Raw genomic sequence first — 15,156 nt, 5'->3', positions numbered from 1 at the left:
GTCACAGTAAAATATACAAAATCACGAATGTTTTCAAGAAAAAAAAAACCCAACCAAACCTCATGGCACTACAGCCCTTGAAGGGCCTTGGCCTACCAAGCGACCGCTGCACAACCCGAAGGCTTGCAGGTTACGAGGTGTTATGTGGTCAGCGTGACGAATCCTCTCGGCCATTATTCTTGGCTTTCTAGACCGGATGTTTTCAAGAAACTTAATATTAAAGTTTCTTTCAAGACAACCAACAATAACGCTCATCTTTTCGATAATCAACACACTATCAATAACTGCAATAGCAAATTTTATAAATCAGGAGTTTACGAAGTACCAGCAGTGTTCCGCCAGTTATATTGGACAGGCAGGCCGCAATTTTAACATAAGGTATAATGAATATATTAATGCGTCAAAATACGGCAGATTCTCGGCATTCGGTTGTCATATGGTCGATACCAATCATACATTCAGAACATAAAACAAGACCTTCAAATTCTCCATTTAAGTAAGAAAGGAAATCTATTGAATATTTTGGAAAACATTTGTATAAATATTGATCAGAAATGCAACCTGAATGAAATATTGGAGGAAATCAATATACTTTTTGAGGAGATAATAAATTCTTTACACGAAGGCGTGTGACTAATGCTTTACCTTACACCTCTCCCCTTTCATCAGACTCCCCTCAACCTCTCATCCTAGTCTGTCCTCAACGACCTTCGAGGACGTCACTCAGCTTTAGCACTTGAGGTGGAACGGTCGACGTAGGACAGGCAAGGAGCTTACAAGGAGTTTATATTACAATTGATTTTTCTTTAGTTCATTCATATTTTCCTTTTTTAGTCCCATATTGTCAACACACAATCAAGTTCAACTTGCGTCATCAGCATAACTCCACCTTCTTCATCTGGTCAAGGAAGATATTTTAATGTGGCATTATCATCACACTATTTTATGTACTACATGCATATAATTTTATTCACCGTGCATAATATAACATCAGTAGCTAAAATCTGAGGCCCGGATCGTGACTAGGTAAGGCCGCAAGCTGGAGATGAGCCTCTCGGCAGAAAAATACCAAGAGACTAATTTTCAAAACAAAGTACCAAGAAATTCAACAAATAACAAGGAAACATTTATTGAATTAATGAAATTTTAAAAATTGGAGAAAGTAAATGAATTTGAAAACAAGGAAATATAATCAATATCAAAATTATACATACGTTATTCCCCTTTTACAGAGATGTAGCAACAGTGTTGCTGTGACGGTATACCATCATTCAGAATCTAATTATATTACAATAAGTTGGACCGCTTATAAGCATGCGATTACATTCAGATCATCCCCACACAAACACAACGCAATCCACACAGTTCATTAAAAGGTGGTCTAATACCGACTCAACTGTTTAATACAACAATCCCTCACTCCAAAAGAAAAACTCTAATCCTACGCATCAAAGAGCAGACTAAAGAAAATAATTATTCGTAGAACCCCCGGAGTAGATTTAAAAGGAGCACAAATACAAACTACAAAAAAAATAATCGAAGGGGCCAAAAGCATGCACAGTGCATACATGAATGAAAGATAAAACACGTCGGCCAGAAACGATACAAGAGACTAAAATAGGTGCAAAGGCTGAAAGGAAAATGCACCAACAATTAGGTAGAGAAATGAAATTAAATACAAGAACAAAATAAAATTCTAACAAAGATATTCCTTCTTGATACCCCACCCATTTACACTCACGTCTGTACTCCCATACAGTCAGGCAACCAAACAGTAAGAGTGAAGAGCGGTCCAGAGTGTCCATCAAGGATTCAAATTCTTCAGTAACACGACACCAAGGTCGGTAGAAGGTGGTTCCCAATATTTAGGGTCATGTGTATACACAAATATAAATTTGGCAATGGGATCATTTGGTCCCTTATTCACATCAAAACCCATCCAGATTGCAATTCGTACAGACCGAGTGAAGCCTCGCGGTGACACAAATCTCCCATACAGTACGGATGGGAGGTAGATGCAAAAGAATACACGCACGTAGTAATTTGAGGACCACAACATTGAGAATAAACATAACCACACCAAGCACAAAGAATCAAGTTTCATTCATATCATGGGGTTAACAAGGGATATCAACAACCATGGTAACATAAAGAAAAAAGGGATTAACGATATTGTTACCTGAAGTAAAACAACGTGCAATGAAAGGGGGCGATTGGTAGTAAAAAAATCCATTTGAAACTTTTAAAAAACATTTCGGTACATTAAAAACGCTGCATCTAGATGCATGGAGTTCATCTTATATCTTATTAAAACCCAACACTGTTCCACAAGTCAAAGAGATAAGAAGAATACATTCCGGTGGAAAGTTAGACCATCCGTGACAGAAAACGCAATGACTGCCGTCTTTGGTACAATCACGAAAGTTACGGGATCGTCCCATGTGAAGCAGTACAGTAACGAGCCATTTTGCCAAATACACCCAGTTCGGGATGAAACCGAACTGACACAAGGATCAAAAATGGCTCAACCACAGGCACTGCTGCCCCAAGGAGAGGAGGTGGTCGACCACAGTCAACTAGAGCAGCAGATGACCACTACATTGTGCAACAGGCAAGAAGGGACTCATGTCAGACCGCATGGGCAATTGCAACCACATTTAACAGGATGTAAGGCACGCAATCTCACTCTCCATTATGGCATTGTGACTGTGTGGGGGTGGTCTGTTTGCCCTGACGACCATTACATTGCGTTCCGTTGACATGCACACACTGGTTGACATGCACACACTGGCGGCGCAGTTTGTGAAGGTGTCGGGAGCATAAAGACTGGACCGATGAAGAGTTGGGTCACAGGCTCTTCTCAGATGAGAATAGATTCAGTTTGAGGAGTGATTCTAGATGTGCCCTCATCTGGCGAGAGGTGGGAACATGTAATGACCCAAGAGCATAGTCAAACATGGTTGTTTTGGGGTCAAAGTGTTGCAGTGTGTGGAGGCATAATGCGCCAAATCTTTGAACGTGGTTCACTCATCAGTCAGTATTATTGTGACAGAGTACTCCTTCCCCATGTACATATTTTCTAGTTTGGATTTGGCCCTGACTTCATTTTTATGGATGACAATGTGCAGTTGCATTGAACAGCGCAGGTAGAGGAGCTCTTGGAATAAGATAATATTTGGTGAATGGACTGGCCTGCCCTTCCCCCAACTTAAATCCCGTTGAGCATGTGTGTGATGCATTGGAGAGACAAATTGCAGCACGTCCACATGCACCAATGACCATCCTGCAGGTAGTCAACCATGCTGGTGGAGGAATGGAACGCTCTATCACATGAACTCCTTGCGAACCTTCTGGCCAGCATGGGAGCATGTTGCAGAGCATGCATGCATCACTGTCCGTGGTGTTCACACACCCTTTTAAGCCAATGGGGGGGCACGGCACAATATATTGTGTCTCGTGGGATGTGGCACAGCAGTTATGGTGCAGTGTATTGTGAATCGAACTTCGGAGTGTCATATCTTGGCTTCTCTTTGTGTTTTAGTAATGACTCTAAAAATACGCTATCTGCCATCTATTGGCTATGTTTCTGAAGCTTGCTCTTTTTCATATCCTCACGGGAAGGAGCCTAGCTTTTGTAGGTGAATGTCTGTTGTTTTGGGAATCAACTGCTAGCTGATGAATGTGGCTGCTCACATTCGTGCTGAAGTAGTGCTGGATAGTGAGAAAGTGTTTGAAATTTTGATGAATGATGTAAGGATTTTGATTTTTCCCATATGAATGAAGAAATTGACTGCTTTTTCATGAAAATACCATTATTGATAGTGAATGAATAAGTGGTAGTGGCTTAGAAGAATTACAACCACCATCTGGAAAGAGGCACAAAACTTGTATCATTCACAGTTCGTGGAAAATAATGATCTGGGAACTCATCTGTCAGCCTGAGTACAAATATGGACTGATAATTGTGAATGAGCTGTGTAAATTTTTAGAAATGATGCTGAGGTTCATGTACACAAACATATCATAGAAGTATAAAAATACTCCTATATTTTATTGGTTTGTGCTCTGTATTCATAATGCAATTCTACAGTTCCTTCATTTCAATGGTAACAGTTCCCTACCTCAAAATGAGAACTAAAGGATCATATATTAGTGCAAAGACTGTAGCAGTATGCTGTGTCCACCTCCATATTTTGTCAAATACCACACAGAAAACATGATTAATCACGAAGATTGCATGATTTTGTGATTTTTCCCTTTTTCGTGCATGACTATGTTGCCTCTAGAGTAATTTGAGCTTGCAGAAACCTAAATTGTAGGGTTTGTGAGTGCTTCGATAATACGACCCTCAAAGGGTTAAGAACTCTGTCCCTCCTATTGTAAAGTCCAGGGAACCGGACGAGTCGCAGTGGCTTCCGTGTAACTTCTTGTGTTTGTTTAAACGTCTCATCACGTATTTCATTCAGTTGCCCATTATATCATACTGTGGCAGATCTTCCTATATATTGTTCCAAGTTTGACCGAGCTCTGTTACTTCGCATTGACTCAGCATGCAAATGTTACTTTCGTCCTTAAGTTTTGCAAAGCATTGTATTGTAGGGTATTCCAGATTTAACGTATGAATCATTTATAATCGACCGTTTAATGTCTTGATTTTCTTGAAATCCTAATCCTGATTGAGTTCCTTTTTATAATATTTGAATTGTAGTATTACATGAGGCATTTCTCTTTTTTCCAGATCTGGGGACAAATCTTGTAGAGTAACTAAAGGCAGTTCGACAAACACATGTGAGTTCTGTGGGAAGGTATTGATTAAAAGCAAGCTGTTGATCCATAGGCGAATTCATACGGGTGAGCGACCTTTTATGTGTTCTGTTTGTGGTGAGGCTTTCAATTGTAATGGGAAATTGACATCTCACATGTTAATACACAGTGAACATAGACCATACAAATGTGAAACATGTGGGCGCCAATTTAAGAGACCCAGTGAACTGAGGGATCATTGTAAAATTCATTCAGGTGAGAAGAATCACGTGTGCGACATATGCGGCTCAGCATTTATACAAAAATCAAACTTAAAAAACCATCGCAAAAGACATCTGTCCGAATACAAGTTCATTTGTGACGTTTGTCAAAAAGGCTTTTACACAAATACAGAATTACAGGAGCATAAGAATATTCACAGTGGGAAGAAACCATTTCAGTGTGATCTTTGTGGACGAGCATATCCTTACAAACACAATCTGGCTTTGCACAGGCGTAAGCATGACCCTGATTATCGTCCTGCAACCAGCAGGTTCCAGTGTGAAGTGTGTGGTAAAGTATTTGTCCAGCGTGGTTCTTTGACTCTGCATATGCGTTCTCATTCAGGTCAGAGTAGTTTTGTGTGCGAAGTGTGTGGTAAGGCTTTGGCTAGCAAAACATCTCTTGTCATTCATTGTCGCACACACACAGGAGAGAAACCTGAAATTTGTGATGTGTGCAAGAAAGCATTTGTTTCTCGTGAATATCTCAAGACACATCAGCGATCTCACACAGGTGAACGGCCCCATGTTTGTGATGTGTGTGGCAAAGCCTTTACTCAACGTTCCACTCTGGTTGTACATAAGAGGGCTCACACCGGACAGAAACCTTACAGTTGTGATATGTGCATCAGGAGTTTCGTGTCGAAGAATGTGCTGAAAACTCATCGGAAAACTCATGTTCAGACATTGTGAAATCTTATCATTTCCAAGTGTGTTGAATCATTTTTCAGATAATGTTTGTGAAATACTCCGAGGATATAAATTTGTTGCTACTGACAGTTTGCATAGTATTTTTAACTTAAAAGTTTTACTTGATGTACTAGAGGGAGTTAAAAAAATGCTGTGTCTGAAGTTTAGTACAAAAGACTTAGTCTGAGAATTTTTGTTTTCCTTATTAATTTCTTTCCAGTAACAATCCTTGAACATTTGGTTTATGTCTTAAACTTGTATCAATGGCCTTATCAGCTGGAAAATTTCTATAACCTGACATCAGTTCAAACTTTATTATCTGAGATAGCATTGACCTAGAATTGACTTTGGTAGATGATTTTTATTTTATTTTTTATAATCCAGTTTAGGTTACTCATTGATAAGTCCTACATTTGTTTTATTTGGGTTTATGTATTGCATTTGCTATAAAGTGCAACTTGGTTGGAAATGTGATTTTTTTTTTTTTCATCATGTTTTGTGTAATTGAATACTTGATTATATCATGAAATTATGACCAAAGCCCGCCTGGTGGCCATGATCGTTAAGGTGCTGAAGTCTAAAACGGTCTGGCACCAAAGTTAGCTGGTTCGAGTCCTGTTGGTCGAAAACATTTTCACCATCAGAATGTTGGCCGGCAGGGTAGGAGAGGTGGTGGTATACAATTTCTAATCACTAGATTGCGTGCCAAAAGCCTGATTAAACCTCTCCGCAGTGCTCATATAGAGTGAGGGCATATGACGCAGTGATTGACCTGTATATACATATGTGACATGTGCAGCAGACACTCTTTTCAAAGTTCTACAGATTTATCAATTAGTTGGTTTCAGAGGCTCTTGAATACCTAAAAATAAACATACAAAACTGAATTATTCTTAAAATACTGGCAATAAAGTGAACCTTATTTATCATTCCTCATGAGGCTGTTATTACCACAAGATGAGGCAATAATTGTAATTTTTTGAGAAAGTAACATTCTATTCAGAAGGAATTTTTTTTTTTAATAGATTGGGAATCACCGTGACTGAATCTAATATTAACAGACAGATTCCCTTAGAGAAACAAAATGTAAAATATGAAATAAAAAAGAAAATACCTACACTCGTGAATGATATAATAACTAACAATAATTCTAACTTTTCAAAACAAAACCTAAAACTAAAAACTAAAATTAACAATAATAATGCCACAGTAACAAAGGTTGATAAGGTCAATACAACAGTTTTAATGAATAAACAAGACTACATCAAAATACAGAAGATTCTTTTCTCCAATAAAACCTACACAATATTCAGTACAGATCCCATAGTAAAAACACAACACAATCTAAAAACATTCCTTAAAAATTCGATATTCGTACTAAATTAACAAGACTGTCAAAAAATGATCACTATGAATCCGAAATTACCTACAGCAAGATCATTACCTAAAATACACAAGAAAGACACCCCCATCAGACCAATAATCAATAGCAGAAACAGTCCCACTTATAAAACTTCTCAGTTCCTCCCCAAGTTCTTAAAAATGCATTTTAAATTTCACAATGCAAATCCCATCAAAAATTCTACTGAACTTTGCAAAACTTCAAACAAATTCAATTTACAACCAAATCATGTTTTATGTTCGTTTGACATCACGAATATGTACTCAAACATACCCATCTACGAAACTATTACCATAATAAAAAAACAACCTCTCCAAACACAGCACATTAAGCAAAATTGAAATAGACAAATTCGTAAAGTTACTAAGTTTTGTTTTACACAATAATGACTTTACTTTCAACAACAAAATATATAAACAAGAAGGCTTAGCTATGGGAGACCCAATCTCCGGCATTTTAGCAGACATTACAATGGCAATCTAGAATACAACAAAATGGTAAAAAACATTAACAGACTTGGTTTATGGCTCCGTTATGTCGACAAAACATTAGCAATTGATACAGATGTTGATTCCCATAGGGAATCTGAAATATTTGTCCCGAATGAGTAAATTTATAATACCAATATAAATGGTCCATTATTGGACATTATAAATTTTCCAGCTTACTCATTCCTGGTTGCCAGCGTTTCGCCCTCGTGTGCTAGGTTGGACTCATCAGTTGGTACCTAACACACTTACCAAGACGCTGGCTAGTGCATACCGCGAAGGCCACTGCGTAGGCTACTTGGAGCCACCGGCAGTGCCAATGCACTATGAGACAATTTGTCTCTACCAAAAATTGATGCCTGCTTGGGTATCAGATGGTTTACAGATGTTGATTCCCATAGGGAATGTGAAATATTTGTTCTGAATGAGTAAATTTATAATACCAATATAAATGGTCCGTTATTGGACATCATAAATTTTCTAGCTAACTCATTCCTGGTTTCCAGCGTTTCGCCCTCGTGTGCAAGGTTGGGTTCATCAATTGGTACCTGGCACACCTACCAAGACGCTGGCTAGTGCATACAAAGGAAAACGAAAACAACAATTCAATAAATTTTCTAGACATCAAAATCACACGAGTTGTAGACAAATTTGATTTCCAAATTTACCCCAAGCCTTCACTAACTCCAATAACTATAAAAAACGAATCGTTGCACCCGAATTCCCATAAAAAAGCCACTTATTACAGTTTAGTATACTGGGCATTAAAAATCCCTCTTTCACCGAATATTCTAAAAAATGAATTAGATTTCATAAAAGAAATAGCCAGATTCAATGGGTTCAATCCAGATATGGTCAACAAAATCATTATTAAAGTTAGACTAAAATTAACCACAAACCTTTCTCCAATAAAACTTGGTTCACATTTACCAACCCAAAAATCCATCAAATTACCAATCCTTAAAAAAAAACCACAAGGTAAAAACCGCTTACACAATGCAGAATACGAATTGAAATGTATTTTTTAAATCTGAATCATAATTCAGTCATTTTAACTAATAATAAATATTCAAGCTCAGGTATATATAGACTCAGATACTCAGTATGTAATTTTTCTTATGTTGGCTAAACTGGCTGATGTTTCTCAACTAGATATGCAGAACATCATAACGCCCAAAAACATAATTTCTCTGCGATGAGTAACCCCATGAAGGAAACAGGTCACAAATTTAATACAATAGATCAGGAATTACAAATCTTAAAAAGAATTGAAAAAGGTAAGCTCATGACAGAATATGAAAACTTATACATCTTCCTAGATCAACAATTTAACAAAGACAAGAACCTAAATGATGTAATAGATAAGAAAAGTCCTCTTTACAAACAGATTCCAAATCTGTTAAAAAACCATTCCTTCTGAATAGTAATTTCTAAAAAATATATAGCACCAAATCAGAAAACACTCCCACCAATCCAACACCCCCCGCTCCTTCTCCCGCTGCCGGCAACTCCTCACGCGCAGCGAATGGGCCCTTAGCCACGCCTTCTGAAGCTCAACCCCCTCCACCAAGACTTCACAAATACAACACGTGAAGTAAGAGCTTGGCGACTGCCAGTTGCTGTAAAGCCCTCAACATAAGTTAACATCTCAGCGGTCAAAGGGGTAAGTATCAAAACTTTCCATTTAACTTCCACTATTCAGCCTTTCCTAGGACCATACAACCTTCGACATCCTTACACTTCTCCTTCAGCCAGTCTCCCTTAGCTACCTTGCACTTTCTATTCACTTCATTCTTTAATCGCCTGTACTCTTTTCTGCTCTCTTCCTTTCTAGCATTGTTGTATTTTCGTTGTTCATCAATCAGGTCTAGTATCTCCTTAGTTATTCACTGATTCTTAATCGATCTTTTCTTCCTTCCTAACATTTCTTCAGCTGCCGTACTGACTTCATTTTTCGTGACCATCCACTCTTCCTCTATTGTATTTCCTTCAGCTTTTTCATGTAGTCCTTGTGCAACATGTTCCTTGAAACAATCCCTCACACTCTTTTCTTTCAACTTGTCTAGATCCCATATTTTTGCGTTCTTTTCTTTCTTCAGTTTCTTCAGCTTCAGATGGCATTTCATGACCAACAAGTTGTGGTCAGAGTCCACTTCTGCTCCTGGGAAAGTTTTGCAATGCAACACCTGGTTTCTGAATCTCTGACTAATCATAATGAAGTCTATTTGATACCTTCCAGTGTCTCCAGGTCTCGTCCACGTATAAAGCCATCGTTTGTGGTGTTTGAACCAAGTATTGGCAAGGACTAAATTATGATCAGTCCAGAATTCAACCAGCCGACTTCCTCTTTCATTCCTTTGTCCCAATCCGAATTCTGCTACAGTACCACACAAACATGGCCAGTTTTTAACGATTCTATAAACAAAAATTCGATGGGTCCGGATGCGCTACAATCCCCAATTCATATTTAATGTTATACTTCGTTTAGTGTATGTGTGCTGAATTGATGTATAAAACCTAATAATACAACAGAGAGATAGGGCACCTACGTTTTAACACATTGCGGACCGGTCCCGAGAAAACTCGTGCATGCCTGGCCGAACGTTGCGGACCGGTCCCGGATTATCTCGTGTTAGCAGCAGACTGAAGTTTAGTGCTATCTTTTGATATATACTGGAACTATTTGGAGGTCAAGGGTGCTAGAACTCTTATGCATGGTTCTACACAATCGATAGTCGCATTTCTTTCCGATTATTCTTCATATCATAGCTTTTCTTTGCATTTCCTGACAACAAGCTTACAAAGTTTGAAGAGCCATGCAAGATGGCAGCGCACACAGATCGCACGTGTTTAGACAGGGATGAAATGATTCGCGTATTATGTGCTGATACAGGCTCAGAATGTCGAAGTGATGCTGAATATTTAGAGTTCGCTGATGAAATACATTCTAACGGAAATGTTTCAAGTGATGACGAGTAGATATCCTTGTCTTCAAGGTGTGGAACTCACGTGGCGCAGGACGAGTCTCATAATTGTGTTACGGGTGTAAATATTCTAAATATTGTAAATAATATAGTGTTTTCTGACAACTAGGTTATGGACAACAGTAAACCTAGACTAGAGGATGTTGAACGTGCTCCTGATATAAAAGTATGGCCTAATGAACCTGGAAATGTAGGACAAGTATTAGTACTTATGTTTGTGAGGACTTTTTCATTATGTAGCTGAGCAGACAAACTTATACTATGAACAGAATTCACATTCTCATAACGAATCCCGTAAAACCTAAAGTGGATGTTTTGTGTATATTGATAGGGCAGGTTAAGAAACCGTATCTGAAAGATTACTGGCCAACCAATCCCCTAATAGAAAACCATATATTTCGGAAAACTATGAGCCGAAATAGATTTCAGCAAATACTTACCTAACTGCATTTCAACTACTAATCAGGAATGCCTCCAGAATAAAACACAGTAGTCCTTCAAAGGCTAGTGAAGTTCTGGCAGTTTATTTGAATGCATGCACTCCAGTTTGGAGGTAGTTAGAAAGTGGCCGGGAACAGGGCTGTGCATGGGGTGAAGGGCACCTGGTCCGCAATGTGTTAAGTATGACTTTCACACAAAAGTACGTACTTCAGAGTGAAATATAAAACAAATTTCACCTACCTCTTTGCTGCAAACGTCGCAGAATATATCATTTTTCCATCCAACGTGAAATGGGGAAATTCCTGCAACCACTGTTTAATTAATACAGCAATGATTTTTTTTGATAAGCATACAGTAAATGTAGGCAGGTCAGTGGACACTGTCCCCCTCCTCGTGACACACAGACTAAGGGACAAAGGGAGAATTCACAGCAGGAGGTTCTTAAGGATTTCCGGGGAGTGGTAATTGGTTTACAGCTTCACATTTTGTCTAAAAATAATTTCTAGAAAATACTATTCAAGATACTGAAAACGAGTTGGCAAATATTTAAGTTTCTCTGACTAATTTAAAAGCGTTTTTAATCGATTTAGGGATAAAATACAGCAAATGTAAGAATAGAGGCAAAAATAGGTTCTACCCCCAATTTAGGCATTTTTAGGCACTATAGGACCACCGTTTCTAACCTTATAAATACCTGAAACATGTAAATACAACTTCACTTTAAGTTATCTCTTAAGGAACAAAATAGGTTTTTGCCTACAATCTGAGGTCTAGTCATGACTAGTGAAAAGTTCCAAAACATAAAGGATAAGCAGGTTTGTGGGGTATGATTCCTGAGAGACTGAAATTTAGAACCTTCAAGTCCTTCGACATTGAAATCTGATACACAAAGTCCGTATGGAATAGAAGGGTATCTCTGAAGCTCTGTATCTGCATGGTTCAAAAATAGCTTGTACGAAAGAAGTTTTGCTTGAAGTGGAAAAGGTTTCCTTTGGGCCTCTTTGGCACAACTGAGGCGAATGTGTCTATTCTTTAGCTTTAGTTCTGTCATAGAATGGACAGGGTCTACTTCCATTTGATTGTGTCCTTTCATCGAATACTTGTGCTATATCTCATTATGTTTCACTGTAAACTCGAGTAAGGCACAGTATTTTTGTTTTGATATCCACAGATGCTGCTCAATTGACACAAGAGGCATTATGGCATTCATACAAATTTTATTCAAGTAGTCAAGCAAGCAAGAAGCAATATTTGACACCAGAAGTAACAAGTACAATGGCTGGAAGATAAATCATAAATTGTGTAACTTTGTACACACAACCTTGTCTTAATACGGTGCTCTAGCATTTAGGTTAAGATACAATTTGACTGGCTGTAGGTCCATTGCAAGCACTTTTATATTTTTGTCTTCATTTTGATACAGTTCCTTCTCTTTTCTTTTCTTTTCTTTTTCTTTTCTTTTCTTTTCTTTTCTTCTCTTCTCTTCTCTTGTAGAAAATGTGCTTTTTCTATTCTTCTTCCTGTATATTGCCTCCTTGGTAGGAACAGCATATGTCACACTGATCCTTTTTCGGTTGATGGAAAAGAATGTTATCTCTGTCTTCTAAAATATAAAACGTGTGAAGGTTTAATGTTTTCCTTCCTTTAAATATGCATTTCTCTTTGTAAATGTCAGATGGCTCTTTCTTACTATTAATAACCATTTTTAGATACAACTTTGTTGTTTTCTTCCTGCAAGATTGAGCCAGAACTTTTGGGAGATCCTTCAAGAAAAAAATCACATTCACCGTATCAGATTTCTTCCCTGTAGACTAGGTAGTGTGTGTCAGTTTGAATTCCATCCTTAGAATTCGTTGACCAATTATGAACACACCATTCTTTCAGAGAGAATGTTTGTAGAAACATTTCCTTATGCATACAGTGTCGTTCTCCCCAATTTAATCATTTTAGAGAGTACCTTGTCTTCTGCCACCGCCTGCAACCTCACTCCCCCTCCCTCCCACTCTCTCTCTCTCACACACACACACACACACACACACACACAACTTGATGCACAATTTTTCACTGAGGCTCGATTCTTTCCAGAAATTGTTGGAATGCAACTCTCTCCTGGCATCTTCAGGAATTACATTAGAGTATCTCCATGTTGTGGACATCCCTTATATCACTGCATAATAGGTGGAGTAAGAAGTAATATTTGCTCACTGAATGTCATTATCGATAGAGGAATCGTCTGTATTTGGTAGCAGTGAGGGGGTTTCCAAAATATGAATGAGTTTGGCCTTCGTATTAACTTGCTCGTTAGTATCACTGACGTACTGCATGTTGAAATTGTCATCTTTCACTCATCATAGCATTTGTAATAAATTCTGCCAAGTTGAAATTGAAATTTAATTTGCTATATCATTCCCGAACCCTAACAGTTCAATTACAACGTCTACTTTACCACTAAGTAGAGGTAGATTTTTTTTCACTGGTGAGAGGATATGACTGGTCTTGCAATAGGCCTGTCCCAGAGGTTAATGATATCTTTCATGGTGTTTCTCTTTCACTTGCAAGTACCTCCAGTTTAGAAACACGACGTCCCAATCTCCACTCTTCTTTAATACTGTATTGAGGCCACTGGCTTTAAGGGAATTTATAAATGAATTAATTTTGTCATCATCTGACAGGTCCGACAAAGATGGATCCCATTCAATCTTAAAAGCAAACAATAAATATATTAGCCATGGGAAGTGAAGTGAACTCGTGTCCTCATCCCGAGGTTGTGCAGCTCGCTTCAGGCACACCCCTATTGGAGGTGAGCTGCATGTACCATTTCAACCACATACCAGCCCTCTTGCCATTCTTAAATTTCTGGCAGTACCGGGAATCGAACCCGGGCCCCCGAGTAACTGTTACGCTACGGAGGCGGACATTAGCCATGTTAAAGAATAATATGTCTAATTAATTTGTGTAATTAATTTTTACAGATCAGGTTAAGTGTATACTATACCAATGCCATTGCACACATTCACAAGTAAAGATATATTTGTAAAACTACCTGGAACAACAGTTCAAAACAGTTTTACTTCAATCTCAGTGAGACGGCAATGTGTACGATAAGAGCTCAACAATAATTCTCGAATATAATCCCACAGAATGCACCATCAAAACTTGCTAACGTGGCACTCTTCTGTATCTTCATTCACACACTACATATAAGTTATTGAAATTTACTGCTGAGGTATTTCTGCTCGTGAATACATATGAGGTAAAGCTACACTGTTTTCAAACAAAATAAATTCTTTCGAGTTACGAGGTGTTCACCATCTGAAAGAACACTTGTGTTTACATAAGAAAAAAGTAATTCATCATAAAAGATTGACTTACGAGCTGTTGCCTCTTAGCAGTAAAATTGAACTTTTTTTGACCATGATTCTTGAAATACAATGTATTCCACATTGATTAATAGAATGATGGATTTTATATTTTTATTGATGCCCTCTACAGAAAGTGAGCAGCTTTGAAGGAAGAAATCACTTTTCTCAAAAATAGACACACAGCTGTATGGAAATTGAAGTAGTGTTCTTATTGAATTTTCTTTTTTCTTTCCAATATTAAATTCAATAAATTTACCAGAAGTGTTATTATAGTGTTCAAGTTTTATCATTCTTATTTCTAGGATCTTGCAGTAGTAGCTTAAAAACCAGAGTTCCTTGCAGGTACCTATTTCTCATAAACCATTTAACATATGGGTAAAATGTTTGTTATGGGTATCCACAGGGTTTGTCTCTATGTTAAGAAGTGAATTACCTATTTTTATAATAATAAAAATTAAGTCTGTAAAATATTAAATGGGAGGAGCACACAATGCCATGTGCTGGTTCTTTATTTAACTACTATACAATTTTTCCCGTTCGCTTTTGTGTGGGAACTCTTATGGTAGTGGCTGTGTTGTGTTGGATTTATGTAACTGTACTGTTCTACAAGTTTGTAAATTAAATGTACTGTACAGTATGTTAAATGTGAGGAATTGGGTAACTATAGGTTCTCAAGGCAGAAGACGCTGCCACATTCTAAATGTGTAGTACTAGAGTTTTAAACTTTTATTAAAAAGAAATTAAAGTGGTGCACCTACCTCAAAC

General features: G+C 37.8%; 2 protein-coding genes across 10 annotated transcripts in view; both read left to right on the top strand.

Annotated features, from left to right (window-relative positions):
* The window catches only part of LOC136857937 (zinc finger protein ZFP2), a 585,780-nt gene that overhangs the window by 152,902 nt on the left and 417,722 nt on the right, over positions 1-15,156 (top strand). Inside the window, exon 4 of one of the 7 annotated variants that reach the window (XM_067137044.2) lies at positions 4,739-6,648. The exons of the other annotated variants lie outside the window; for them this stretch is intronic. Within the exon in view, the coding sequence (XP_066993145.2) occupies positions 4,739-5,717 (979 nt within the window). The 3' untranslated portion in view covers positions 5,718-6,648. Of the gene's footprint in view, positions 1-4,738; positions 6,649-15,156 lie in introns of those variants that run through there. 7 annotated transcript variants of the gene reach the window in all.
* The window catches only part of LOC137497007 (endothelial zinc finger protein induced by tumor necrosis factor alpha-like), a 70,459-nt gene that overhangs the window by 40,354 nt on the left and 14,949 nt on the right, over positions 1-15,156 (top strand). The window contains exon 1 of one of the 3 annotated variants that reach the window (XM_068225353.1): positions 4,738-4,788. The exons of 1 other annotated variant lie outside the window; for it this stretch is intronic. The gene's annotated coding sequence lies outside the window, so the exon portion shown is untranslated. Of the gene's footprint in view, positions 1-4,737; positions 4,852-15,156 lie in introns of those variants that run through there. One more of the 3 variants, XM_068225352.1, reaches the window with a different exon arrangement.

Source organism: Anabrus simplex, chromosome 1 (genome assembly GCF_040414725.1).
Source record: "Anabrus simplex isolate iqAnaSimp1 chromosome 1, ASM4041472v1, whole genome shotgun sequence".
NCBI lineage: Eukaryota > Metazoa > Arthropoda > Insecta > Orthoptera > Tettigoniidae > Anabrus > Anabrus simplex.
The sequence above is the reverse complement of the archived record's forward strand: the minus strand, read 5'-3'. Positions and strand labels throughout refer to the sequence as shown.